This window comes from Taudactylus pleione, unplaced genomic scaffold, assembly GCF_031769625.1.
Source record: "Taudactylus pleione unplaced genomic scaffold, aTauple2 ptg000288l, whole genome shotgun sequence".
NCBI classification, from domain to species: Eukaryota; Metazoa; Chordata; class Amphibia; order Anura; family Myobatrachidae; genus Taudactylus; species Taudactylus pleione.
In genome coordinates this window covers 1317006-1329636 of record NW_028284690.1, presented here as the reverse complement: position 1 = coordinate 1329636, position 12631 = coordinate 1317006, and the positions used below count along the sequence as shown (strand labels likewise).

The window sequence follows — 12631 nt, the reverse complement described above, 5'->3', positions numbered from 1 at the left end:
TGCGTTTACCTCACGAAACGCGTTGGAGGCTACTAGTGGAGACCGGCAAGAAGAAGACTACACCCAGCGGCATTGTCCGCACATCAAACCATCTGCCCGCGGCCCGCGAAAGTGATGTCATCGGCCGGCCAGGCCAGTCACGCTGCAGAGTAATGCTGACAGGAAGAATCAGCGTGGAGAACATCTCAGCCAGGACCCAGTAAACTGGACCAAGTTACCGCTATCATTTGAAGATAGAGGTAGGGGAAGTTCGCATCTGAACTTTCAAGGTGTTTACATCATATACATCAGAGTTGAACACACTGTCTCCACCAATTTATCTAAAAAGAGCTATAAACCAATATCGTATATCCTTTTGGTCTTCTTTTCTTCTTGTTTTTAACTTTCTTTTGCTTTATTTATCATTTATTATTTATTTATTATGTATTTATATTATTTATTTTATTTTTATAATTTTATTATTCATTTTTTTTTATTGTTACCTTTATTCATAGTGTCATATTCTAGGTGCCACTAATACCAATAGCACTCTTATTATTTTTTCAAAAGTTATTATTTCTTTGAGCTGCTGTACATTTTCCAAGCGCGATTGCACTTAAATCTTCTGATTATCAGGATATTTGATTAGAAGCTAAGTTGCAGGATATTCTCCAATGTTCTTTTGCATCCTGTATTTCAGCACTGTCCACAAATTAGAACAAACTATAATAGATTATAGAGTAAATAAGTAAAGGCAACATTTGTCCATTATTTCATTTAGAGATGGGGAACTACTTTTGAATGTATTGAATTACCCCATACAGATATTTAATGTATTCTGTTGTTACTTACAGTATATAATAGTTTTCTTTATTTTGCTGATCCATATTAGAGTTCATCAATTCCGCTTCAAATATGCTGAACATACCTGCTGATCACCTGCTGGAGAAGATACTTGTCCGAACTATTACTGCCGGGAAACAGCAAGTATTTAAGAAGCCATGCAAGAAAGCAGAGTGTTACACAAGAAGGGATTGTCTGGCCAAAACAGTCTATGCCAGGTGAGCTACAGCAAAATTAGGAGGGCACAATATGGTCCATCCTCCCATGGCCCCACTCTGCTCTATTGATTAGGAATCAGGCCCGCACAAGCGCAATCATGACCTGTCAAAGCTTTTCTGCACTTACTCTGAGATACAGTAATAGTGGGTGTAGGCATTAGTGAATCTACTGCCATTGCAACTGTCACTCTGAGGCCCACTGAAATGGCATTAGGTCTGTTACAGTAAATAATAATTCCCGGAGCAAAGAGCATTAATAGCCAATAATGCCCTGTTCTTTCTGACTGCTATTCATGGCTAAGCGCCCTGTGGCCACCAAGTTCTGCCAGGGGCCTGACCATGCGCTGGCTGGGCATGCAAACAGGCTTTCCAGAAATCAGCCATTGGCTTTGAGAGTCAGATATCCTACAAGAGACCGATCTGTTTACTGGGGATTTATTGAAGTGTTATTGATTATTGAGCAAAGCTTGGGCAAATGGTCTCTTGCTCATAAAAGAAAATTAAATTAGTTTCAGTCATTATTTAAAAAATAAAAATACACTTTTTTTTTCCACTTCTACCTAGCAATCGTCTCCAACACATGTTCATATAGCACTGTTATTTGCTCCTTGTTCCATATCTGCAGCATACAAACTGGTTGTCATTTAAACAAAAAATATATATGTACAGGTTCTGACTTGCGCATGTTTACTGTTTATTTTAGGTAGCTCTTTCTATAAATACCCCAATGTGTTTTAAAAATTTGAACCCAAAAACGTCTAGATAGAAATGACTGTTTATATGGTGAAAAATAGTTATAAATAAAGGTATCACATTCTTTGGCAGCTTCTTGAATGTTTCTTATTTTTCGAATGTGCCAAAATCATTCTGGAAAGCTCACAAATAGGTTAAATTGATTGTGTGTATAAAGCTTACAGTTCACTAATATCTATGTGTTGAAGCTACATTTTTTTCTATCTGTGGGGTAGATGTACAAAGTCTTGGAGAGAGATAAAGTACCAACCAATCAGCTCCTAACTGTCAATTTTCAAACACAGCCTGAAAACTGACAGGAGCTGATTGATTGGTACTTTATCTCTCTCCACGGCTTGGTAAATCTCCTGTATGAGAGAAAACTGAGTTTTTTATGTAAAGATGATAGTTTCCCTATAGCTGTATAGAAGAAATAAAAGACAGTCAAGTAATTTATCAACTCGGGAAAAAATGCATTGGTTTTGCGCTATGCATCGGCAATCTTCAAATATATGTGCACCTCACTATTCCATACTGTGAATGACTTTGCATGTCCACTTGCAGGATGGGGATTGAACATACAGTCAAAAGTAAAAACATCACTTCAAACTTCTGGCTACAGATGTGTCCACATACATCTATCCTCCGTGCACTACAAGTCGTGTTTCACATAATGCATGAGCACCGTGGGACTCCGTAGCGCACAGCGTCTTTTTGTGCAACCTGTTCCCTTCAAATGTGTCTTATTCATAAAGTGATGCGAATAAGATCCACAAACAGCTTATGCTGTTTAAAATGATGTGCGGCATGTCTATATTCTGTGTTAGACTGCGGTTATATCTACATGCGAAACGCATACAGATACAGCCATAGTCGCACACAGAATATAGGCATGCCGTTTTTCATTTTAATCTGCATAAGCTGCTTGTGTGTCCTATTCACATCGCTCTGCTAATAAGATGCATTTGCACAAAAAGATGCTTGGCGCTACAAAGTTGCCCCACAGCATGGCACGACTAGAAGGGCTGTTTAATGCACAAGGAGGCTAGATGTATGTGGACACATCTGTACTATGTTTGGACTACCCCTTCAATTACTATAACATTGCGTTTTTTTGCCCTGAATACTACTTGCTCATTTATATGTTAATTCCATGAACAAATGCACAGAAATAGGTACATTTCACAAACTAGGGAGACATGGGATTGGCTCACTATGTTGTAAGAGGGGTGCAGTGCAGTGCCTGCTACCGTGCAGGTGTACTTCCGTTCCTTACCTTGCGTGGCACCCTCTCACCTTCGGGCCGTATGTTGAACAGACGGTCCTGGAATACCCAAACAGAACACGGACACGATGACCTAGGAGGAAGGAGATGTTGTGAGTACCGTCCTTCCGCACGTCGACCGACACGCCCTACCGGACCGAGGGATAGAATCGGGTTTTAAGTGAAGATTATCACTGGCACATTTGGCCTCAGATCCCGTGTTTTCACCTATCGGTACTCGCGCACCAGGTGAAGTTCCGACCTTGCACCGGGATGCAAGGTTCACTGTCCACCCAGAAGGAAGGAAGGATAGGGAGAGACAGTACACACACAGATATTTCTCACCGTGTCCACTTTTGCTTTTCGTCCGGTCACTCGCCTACAGGTCCCTGTAAGGAGATACACACCACAGCAGTGCAGTGCCTAAACCTATGTCACGCAACTACACATACTAAGACAACATCGCCCTCAACCTACAGTGTGTGTAGTGCAACATGTATAACAATAACTAAACCTTTGCCCTGTACGGAACAACAATCACAGACTAGAAGTGTGAGGTTCTGGTTTTGTTGTGGGCCTGGGGTAAAAGGAGCAGACACTGAAGCAGATTTAAAAATAAACGTGGAGTTTTTAATGAGTGGCTTAACGGACATGAATGTGGAAAAACAAAAAGTCTGGGTATAGCACTAAAGTGCACTTGGGAAGCTGTAGTGAAGCAATGGGAAAAAGTCCAGGTAGTGATAACAAAAGGTAGTACAGTATTCCAGGGTTTGTGAGGCTGAAGTGAGTGGCAGGCTGAAGTGAGTGGCAGGCTGAAGTGAGTGGCAGGCTGAAGTGAATGGCAGGCTGAAGTGAATTGCAGGCTGAGAAATAATGTCCAGGGAAACTGCAAGTGGAGGCAAGGTGCAGGGTAACAGCTGACACAGGTACTCAGGAAAGGGAGAGGCAAAGGAGGAGGCAGGAGCCAGTGGGGCTGGAACAGGCAGGGTGAAGCAGGCTAGGTAATGATCCCAACAGACAGGTGAATGAGCACAGGAACGCGCTCTCTCAGCTCTCGCTGAGAAACACGTTGCACTGGCAATGAGAGGAAGCTCGGAACTCCCTTAAATACCCAGTGCTGTACTGTGACAGGCCAGAGAGAGCATGTGACACACCAGGATAGGGCGACTAAATCACCTGATCGGAGGCAAGATGGCGGCGCCCATGCCAGAGCGGAACGGAAGCACCACCAGGCCTAACCAGACCAGAGTGACAGTATGCCCGCACAGGACTACGCGCAGCCAATGCACCCCGCCAGATAGCAACGCCAGACGCCCCTCGCCATAGCGTCCTCACAGGTAATACCGGCCGGCCGGCATGCCGAGAAACCCTGGTCGTGACAATAGGTACACAAGAGCAAAACATGGTGCTGTCCCTTTAAATGCATGCTACCTACCTATCCAGAGCTGGCCAGCTCCTCTTCTTAGTGACTGGGGAAACACTACCTTATTGGTGGGAGCCTGACAGCTCTCCACGGGGTTCCTGTGAGGGTGAGAGTCACTCAACTGCTCCCACCTCTAATCAATTACATGGGGGCTGCCTTTCTATACCAGTGGTACAGGTGTTTAAGCCTGCCTAATACAGGGCATAGGAGGGACTTGGGCCATAGTTGCCTACCTTTAATTCTCTCTTCCCGGGAGAAGCCCGGGCAAGAGAAACAGCAGGGGGCCGACGGGGGCGTGGCTTGATGATTCGCGTCATTAAGCCCCGCCCCCTCGCGGTAAAATTGCCACGATTGGGTGCAATTTACATAGGGGGCGGGGCCAAATGCTGTGATTCATGCAGAATCACTGCTTAAGCCCCCGCCCCCTTCACGGAGACCGCGATCGCCGCGGGTATTCTCCTCAATCTGCCCACTTCACTAGGAAGTGGGCAGAATGCGGGAGAAATGCCTACCCTTCCGGGGGTGCGGAGGGTTACCCGAAAAATCGGGAGCCTCCTGCGAAAACCGGGAGGGTAGGCATGTATGACTTGGGCCTACTGCCCAGAGTCCCCTTTCTATATTCCTGCTCAGGCCTGTGGGGCTCACTTAGTGGCCTGGGCCTAATACCCAGGCCATCTTATAGTTTGGGTGGCTCTGCCAGGCTGCCTGCCTACTTTTCCCAATAGTGACCTGGGTCTTATACCCAGGTCACTCACACCTACTTAAGGGTAAATCCTTTTATTGGGCCTAATGCCCGCTATTGAGCCCAGGCCTTGTGCCCGTCTATTTACCCAGAGGCTTAGTGCCCGACAATGCCCCAGGGGCCTAGTGCCAGACAACCCTGGTGGTCTACGGAGTGGGTATATGGTAGGCCTTACGGAGGGCCTACCTACTCCGTTGGAAGAGGCTGCGGGGGTAAACTTCGTTAGCTCTTTCCCTTTCCACCGCTGCAGTCCTCTCCGGTCCTCAGCCGCATTCTTCTGCCGCTGGCATGTCCTGGCCAGCGGCGCCGCCTCTTCTCCGCATCTTCCTTCGTGTTCACGGCGTCTTCTGGCCTCTTCTGTGGCCGCCGGAACTCTTGCCGCGACACTCTGTTCGGGAGGTCTTCACTCCTCCTACTTGGACGCCGGTCTGACTTTTCCCGCTCAGCGGCGTCTGATACAAGACGCCGCGAGTGGGCAGGGCCATGACGTGGCGAGTCGCGATTGGCTCATCGCGTCTGCCTCCTATTGGCTGCTGGCCCGTGAGCCGTGTTTGGCTCGCGGCCAGAGCCAACACCTGCTGCCGCTTCTTGGCTGCCGGGTGGCAAGCTCCGCTGAGCTTGCGCCCGGAGCCAAGCTTCTCCTGACACCACTGTACCACCGGCACTGGTGGAAGGGCTTACCCACGATCGATGTGCCTGCGGCGTCTGCACCAACGCTGGGGACATCACTGTCCCAGTGCCGGCAATGGATGTGTCCCGTGGAGGACACATCCCCTCTGCCTGCCCCTGCAGCTCTGCCGATGCTGGGATCAGACACTTGATCCCAGCACGGCTTTCCACAATGTTGTACATTTTCCTTTTTGTGGCTGAGAACACGTAGGTGGGCTAGCAAGCTGGGCTAAAGGTGCTTGACTACTAAGTGATATAACAGGCTATTAGGTTGTTTGGAGCCTCAAACATGGCAATAATATATGAACACTTAAGTCTAAAAATTACTGGATCCTCCCCATTTAATCTTGATCTAACAGTTGTTTATTGAGACTGAAAGAGTTGTGCTGGATGATGACCACTATCTGACGTGTGTGCGTTCATCATCTGACAGTCTGTTTCCCAGAACATCTTGCTGCTCTTCCTTTGTATGGGCACCCTTAGATCCTGCAATGTAACCTATTCATTTGTTTGTGGTATGCTTTGTCACTGACTAAACTTGTTTGTGCCTGATGCGGAGTTGAACATACTCATTTGTGGAGTTTATCATGCGTGAGTTTGTTCTGAACACACTCACTAACTGGGCGTACGCCTGTACAGTTGATGCAGAGTCGTATGTATTTCAGTCGCTCCTACACTTGTGACTGAAGAGGTGTAACTGGTCTGTATCAGGGTGTTCTGATATGTAGGTTAGGTTCAGAGAGAGAGTGTTGACGGAACTGCGTGATAGGCACAGTTTCCAGGTGTGTCATGTACTCCATTTATAGGCTGGTGCAAGGGTATGTAGTCAGGATGCCGGCGGCTGGGATCTCGACACTGAAAGCCCGGCATGGGACTAAAGATAGGTGTTTAAATACCGACGTCTATCATTAGCCCCACGTCGAAATCCCGACGCCCGGCATATCGATCGTAGGTAAGCCGGGTTTTCAGGAGCTGTTAGCCGCGGGGGGTGTTATGTTTGGCACAACGGGGGGGACTTAGGGTTAGGAACCACCCCCGGAGTCTTAGGGTTAGGCACCCCCAAGGCAGGGTTAGGGGGGGAGAGAGGGGAGGGTTAACTATACTTACAAGCCGGCGTCGGGATTTTCTGCTGTCAGGCTTTTCAGTGTCGGGTTTTGAAACGATGGCTCTTAAGCCGTCGGTATTTCATACCCAACCCTGTGAAAGCCTGCACGGATTATGATAAGCAAAGATGTGCACAATGCTGCATGCAGGACAATACACATGTTGATTTCCAGACCTGCTTAAACATGCTAGTGTTTATTGAGCGACTTAGCAACGTTTTGGTCAGACACATTCCCAGTGTTCACCCCAGAAAATGTTTAAAGTCTGTATGATCTGGTCCTTTTTATGCAGCTCCCAGATACTGCCCCCACTTGCGGGCTCCCAAAGTGCTGGGTGGTAGGCTGTTTCATGCCGGGTGGTACACCCGCAAAAAACATCCTGGGAAGAACACTGATGCCCTTTCTCCGATACAATTAGGATATATGCTTGTCGTAATCGTAATATCCCGTTCCGTAATGGCACATCGTGGCCAAGCCAAGAGTTGAACTGCCCACCTTTTTAGTTTCTAACATATAAATATACATTTTTAATTTGCAAATCTTTCCATTTACTGATGCATACAAGAAATATAGCTTCAACACAAGGATATAGTTTCAGCTCCAGTAATAGGATCTGCTCTCACTGACTAGTCTTTCCTTTTTTGCAGGGTGTTTGACTGGCTGTTGACGGTGATAAATGAAAGCATTTGTACTGAGGCTACTAGATGGACCAATTTTATTGGTATTATTCTCTTATGCATACAGAAAGATGAAACTGATTCATTTTATGCACCTTTACATGTCCTCTAGTCATTTAGTTTTTTATTTTACTTTATGTTAGTCAATGTATAGGCAGACATTTGAAGGTGTGGTGACCATTACAAATATATTTTTAGTTGCAAGTAAGAGAAATGGTCAGATATGAAGCCCACTGAGCTAATATTAGCTTTGTCCCTGTCTGGAAAGCTCCATAGTGTCTTTTCTTTTTGGTCAATGTACTTGATTAGTTTGATAGACAAACTTCCTCTTTCTGTAAACTCTGAATGGTTTTATAAGACGACTTTGCAGCCACAAATATTGTACTGTATTGAATACATACAGGATGCTTGCATTCGGGATTCCGGCGGTCAGAATCTTGACGCCGGCATACCTACAGGGTTAGAGTACCGACACTTCGTTGGTTGATAGCCAACTCGAACTCTCCCTCCCCGGTGCCTGAACCCAACCTCCCCCTTAGTACCTAATCCTAACCCCCCCCCCCCCCTCCCCACACCCAAAACTTAACCCTCCCCCTTAGTGCCTAACCCCAGTACTTTTCTTTGGGATTCCATCAGTCGGAATGCTGGTGCCGTTATTCTGACTAATATCTGGATTCCGGCATCGGCAGTCTGACCACTGAAATCCCAGCGGTCGGGATATTGACCATGTTCCGTACTGTAAAGGATATTAGCTGCAAGTAAGCAGCAGCACTGAATAGCATATACTATACTAGTTTCATTATTAAAAGTTTATCAGCTAACATGGGCATGGTATAAACATACACTAGAGAAAGTGAGATTTCTGTTTCTCTTTTATATATTTGGTGGACACCAAACCTTGGGTATAGAACCTCCTTCAGGACTGTATCACCAATCAATATGTTTTGTGCTTCTCGCTCTTGTATATACCACCCACCCTGCATGGAACTGAATTATTTTTTCAGAGTATTTTTGCTGGAAATGCATTAATCATTGAATTTATTAAATAATTATTACTTAGAACTCATTTCCAGCTACCAGGATTATTCCTCCAGAGAGACCCCTTCACTGCTGACTCAGGAAGAGGAGAATGACGGGCCACGGGTAATAAAAAACAGGGACGGGTCTAAGCTCCTTCCCATTCGGGGGGGGGGGGGAACCATCGGCTCCCACTCGTTCATCAATGGCAAAAAAACATTGGCTCTTAGCCATCGATGGTAAAAATATTCAACATCGGCCATAGACCATCTATGATTTCGAATTGTCGATGGCCATCTCTACCCTTTACTGCCACTGTGTTATCAAGTGGGTACAGTAACATCAGACTTCCCACTAGAGATGTTGCTAAGTAAGTGATTCTTCTCTCCCCGTAATGGCAAGGAGGGATTGTTAGACTCAGTCAGCCTCTTAGGGCCTAGAACCAGCAGAGGTTCAGCATCTGGACTGGCTTATGAGGTACATGAAATCAGCTTGTCAGTGAACTCCCCACACGAAGGACTTCATTTAGCAACATTATTATTTTCCAATTACATATTTTGTTTAGTTTCACAGTGATACTAACGTATATACCGCTGGTGTTTACCATAACTGTCCTGTGAGGTCCTGGAGGTGTGTTGTTGGCAGCCTGTTAAATACAGATGTGTCCTCATACACCTAGCCTCAATAAGCTATGTGGTGTGAGATGCCTGCCGCGAGTGAGCCAGGTCCTTCGCCTATTGTCTTTTTTGCCTGAATGTGCGTCTTCGTCGCAACCCGATATGACAAAACCGTTTCACGAGATTGCACTGATTAATTTGTTATGCTGCACTTAATCTGTGTGCGACCGAGTCTTAATCTGTACAACAAAACTTTGTGTGAAGAAAAGTTGCAGCCGTTGCATAGAAGCATTCCGTATACAGATTCAGCCTCAGTCGCACACAGATATCCAAGTGTTGCATATCAAATTATTTAGTGCAATCTTGTGAAGCGTTGCTACTAAGACACAACAGTCCGGCGAAAAAGACTGAGTGTAAACCAAGTCACATGGGATCTGGCTCGCCGAGAAGGGCTGTTTGGCGCGACTGTTGCAATAGTGTATGAGGGTATATCTGTACAAAACAGTTGTCATAGGCCCCTTAGCGACTGCTTACTGGGTTGTGACTCATTCTTAAATGGAGCCCTAAGCATAGAGAGAACAGAGAGGTTGTTCTTTCCAGTGCAATGACTGATTGCATTCTGGGTCCTGGTGAGTAATGCAAACGTCAAGACAGCACAATGTTTCCTCCCTGGCAGACTGAAGCAATCAAAACAAACACTATAACAGCAGCTCTTTCCTCCTCTGAATGTCTCTCCTGCAAAAAATGAAGATGAATCCAGATGCAAAACCAAAAATGGGGGTTCTCGCACATCTTAAGACGCTGGTCAGAAATCTAAATTGATAAAACCAATGCTGTGATTCAGCAGTGCTACTGGACACAATGTGAAAACACATTCTACCCTTTGTAGTGGTGTGACACTGAGCTTCAGGTGAGTATTTGTGAATACTTTTATGGCCTTCCAGCTCTCATCCTAACCAACGCCTGTTTGTCTGCCCCTCTCCTGTAGAATGTAAACTCTCACAAGCAGGGCCCTCTTCCCTTATGTGCTTCACCTTATACTTTCTTCTACTCCTTACTCCCCACAAAGGCACTTAACACGATTGCTGACTCTCTGCTGCTCATTTTGAATGTTTTAATCGCTAACGCAGTAACACTTGTACACTTGTGGCGCCATATAACTAAAGGATCATAATAATAATACTGTAAATACTATTACTAAGTTTTGCAGGGTAATGTTTTTCATCTAAAGATGCCAGTATTCAGGGGCTTAACTAGAACGTTGTGGGCCCCATTGCAAATCTTGAAAGCTCCCCCCTAACTATTATGCTGTGAATTTTGAAAAATATGAGTCAGTGGCAGTGCACTTACAGAGGGAGCGGAGCATACCTTTGGTCAGAGTCTCTGCACAGAGGCTCAGGTTCCAGGAATACGGACATCATGTTTCCAGCAGTCTGTCCCCGATCATTAGCGGCAGCCGGACAGCTCAGTCACCACGATCACCCGGCCAACCGCCTTCACGTAGCAGAGCTTAGCACAGATGCTGTTCGGCGTTATGGTGCGGCGGCACCACCCACTCCCAGGTCCCATTAGCTGCCTAACCCGACCCTTACACACAGCCTCATGGGATATGTAGTTTATCTTTAACTGCTCAGAGTCTGAGCAATAGAAGATAAATTACAAATCCCATGTGCCACTCTTATTCCTTCTCTGTCCGGCCTGCTGGGGGCCTCGGACTTACAGGTGACCAATCTGTGCATGACTACTGGGTGCAGGGGGAGCAGCGGACCATGGAGGTAGCCCTGGCCCCATAGCAACCACACCCCTTGCACCCACGGTAGTTACGCCACTGCCATTATTGTCTGGAAGTTGTTGCACATCCAAAGAGCCAGCTCTGTATAAACCCCATGGGCCAGTGCCTCCCACATGGATGAAAGAGAAACTAGGATTTTTATACTCATATTAAATACTTTTCCCTGAATCCATTAAAGGAGACACTCAGTGTCCGCCCAATTACTCTCTAGGGGGGCTATTTACTAAGCTTTGTTAAGAGTTAAAGTGAACGGAGGTAAAGTACCAGCCAATCAGCTCCTAACTGTCATTTTTCAAACACAGCCTGTGACTTGGCAGTTAGGATGTGATTTACCTGATACCTTACCTCTGTTCACTTTATCTCCTAACAAAGCTTAGTAAATAGACCACTAGTTCTTTTGTTAATATTTTACCAAGGTTAAATGCTATTTCTCTCTCTTGTTTAATTTCTCTCTGGTTCTATTCTGTGGTTTATTGTTAGAAAAATAGTTTCCTGCAGATTGCTGATATAAAAGAAGTAGCACAAGACATATTCAATATTTTATATTACCAAAGTCTGGTAGTTTAGAAAAAAGGATTTTACATATGTATAAAAATCCAATGTCAGCATAGCTGCTCTCATGTTATAGGTTATAGACATGCATAACTAACTAACTAACTATCTCTCTCTCTCTCTCATATGATGGCTTGCTTCACTGATAGTGACAGCTCTTTGGATCTCATATTGAGAGTCGACAGCAACTGATTCCAAATGCAAATGTCACACCTAGAATCAACTCCAGACCTTTTACCTGCTTAATTGATAATGAAATAACGAGGGAATAGCCCACTCCTGTCCATGAAATAGCTTTTGATTTGATAGTCCCATTACTTTTGGCTCCATAAAAAGTGGGAGGCACATATAGAAAGCGTTGTAATTCCTACACCGTTCACCTGATTTGGATGTAATTACCCTCAAATTAAATCTGAAAGTCTGCAGTTAAAGCACATCTTGTTTGTTTCATTTCAAAGCCATTGTGGTGGTGAATAGAGGCCAAAATATGAAACTTCTGTCAATGTCCCAATATTTATGCACCTGACTGTATGTATGTATTTATTTTTATTAGAATTTATTTGTATATTTCCTCCAGGTTTGTTGGATGTGTATGGATTTGAATCTTTTCCACAAAACAACCTGGAACAGTTATGTATTAACTATGCAAATGAGAAGCTTCAGCAACATTTTGTATCGCACTACTTAATAGCTCAACAGGTATGGAGTGTGCACAGCAGTCATGTACTGCCTCAATAGTGTTGCAGTAATCTTGTTATTTGAACGCACTGTTGCTTAAGTTTTGTTTTTTTTTATATCTGATCTGTAATCCTAATTCTAAATTTTCACCAGTCCCAGTTTGCTGCGACCCACATTGAAGCTAGTAGAATTGCAACAAAACTTTACTGCATTTTTCTTTTCTACACTTTGCGTCAACTCCTATGTGTGTGGGACTGTCTCAATTTGCAGACCCTGTTAGTGCATAGCTATAGTTTTGGTTGCTGTAGGTGCGGTTTTGGCAGGC

At 45.1% G+C, this 12631-nt stretch overlaps 1 protein-coding gene across 2 annotated transcripts in view; it reads left to right on the top strand.

Annotated features, from left to right (window-relative positions):
* The window catches only part of MYO19 (myosin XIX), a 182075-nt gene that overhangs the window by 80932 nt on the left and 88512 nt on the right, over positions 1-12631 (top strand). For both annotated transcript variants that reach the window (XM_088482422.1, XM_088482423.1), the window contains 3 exons: positions 872-1040; positions 7621-7694; positions 12206-12327. In XM_088482422.1, coding sequence (XP_088338548.1) covers positions 872-1040; positions 7621-7694; positions 12206-12327 — 365 coding nt within the window. The remainder of the gene's footprint in view (positions 1-871; positions 1041-7620; positions 7695-12205; positions 12328-12631) is intronic.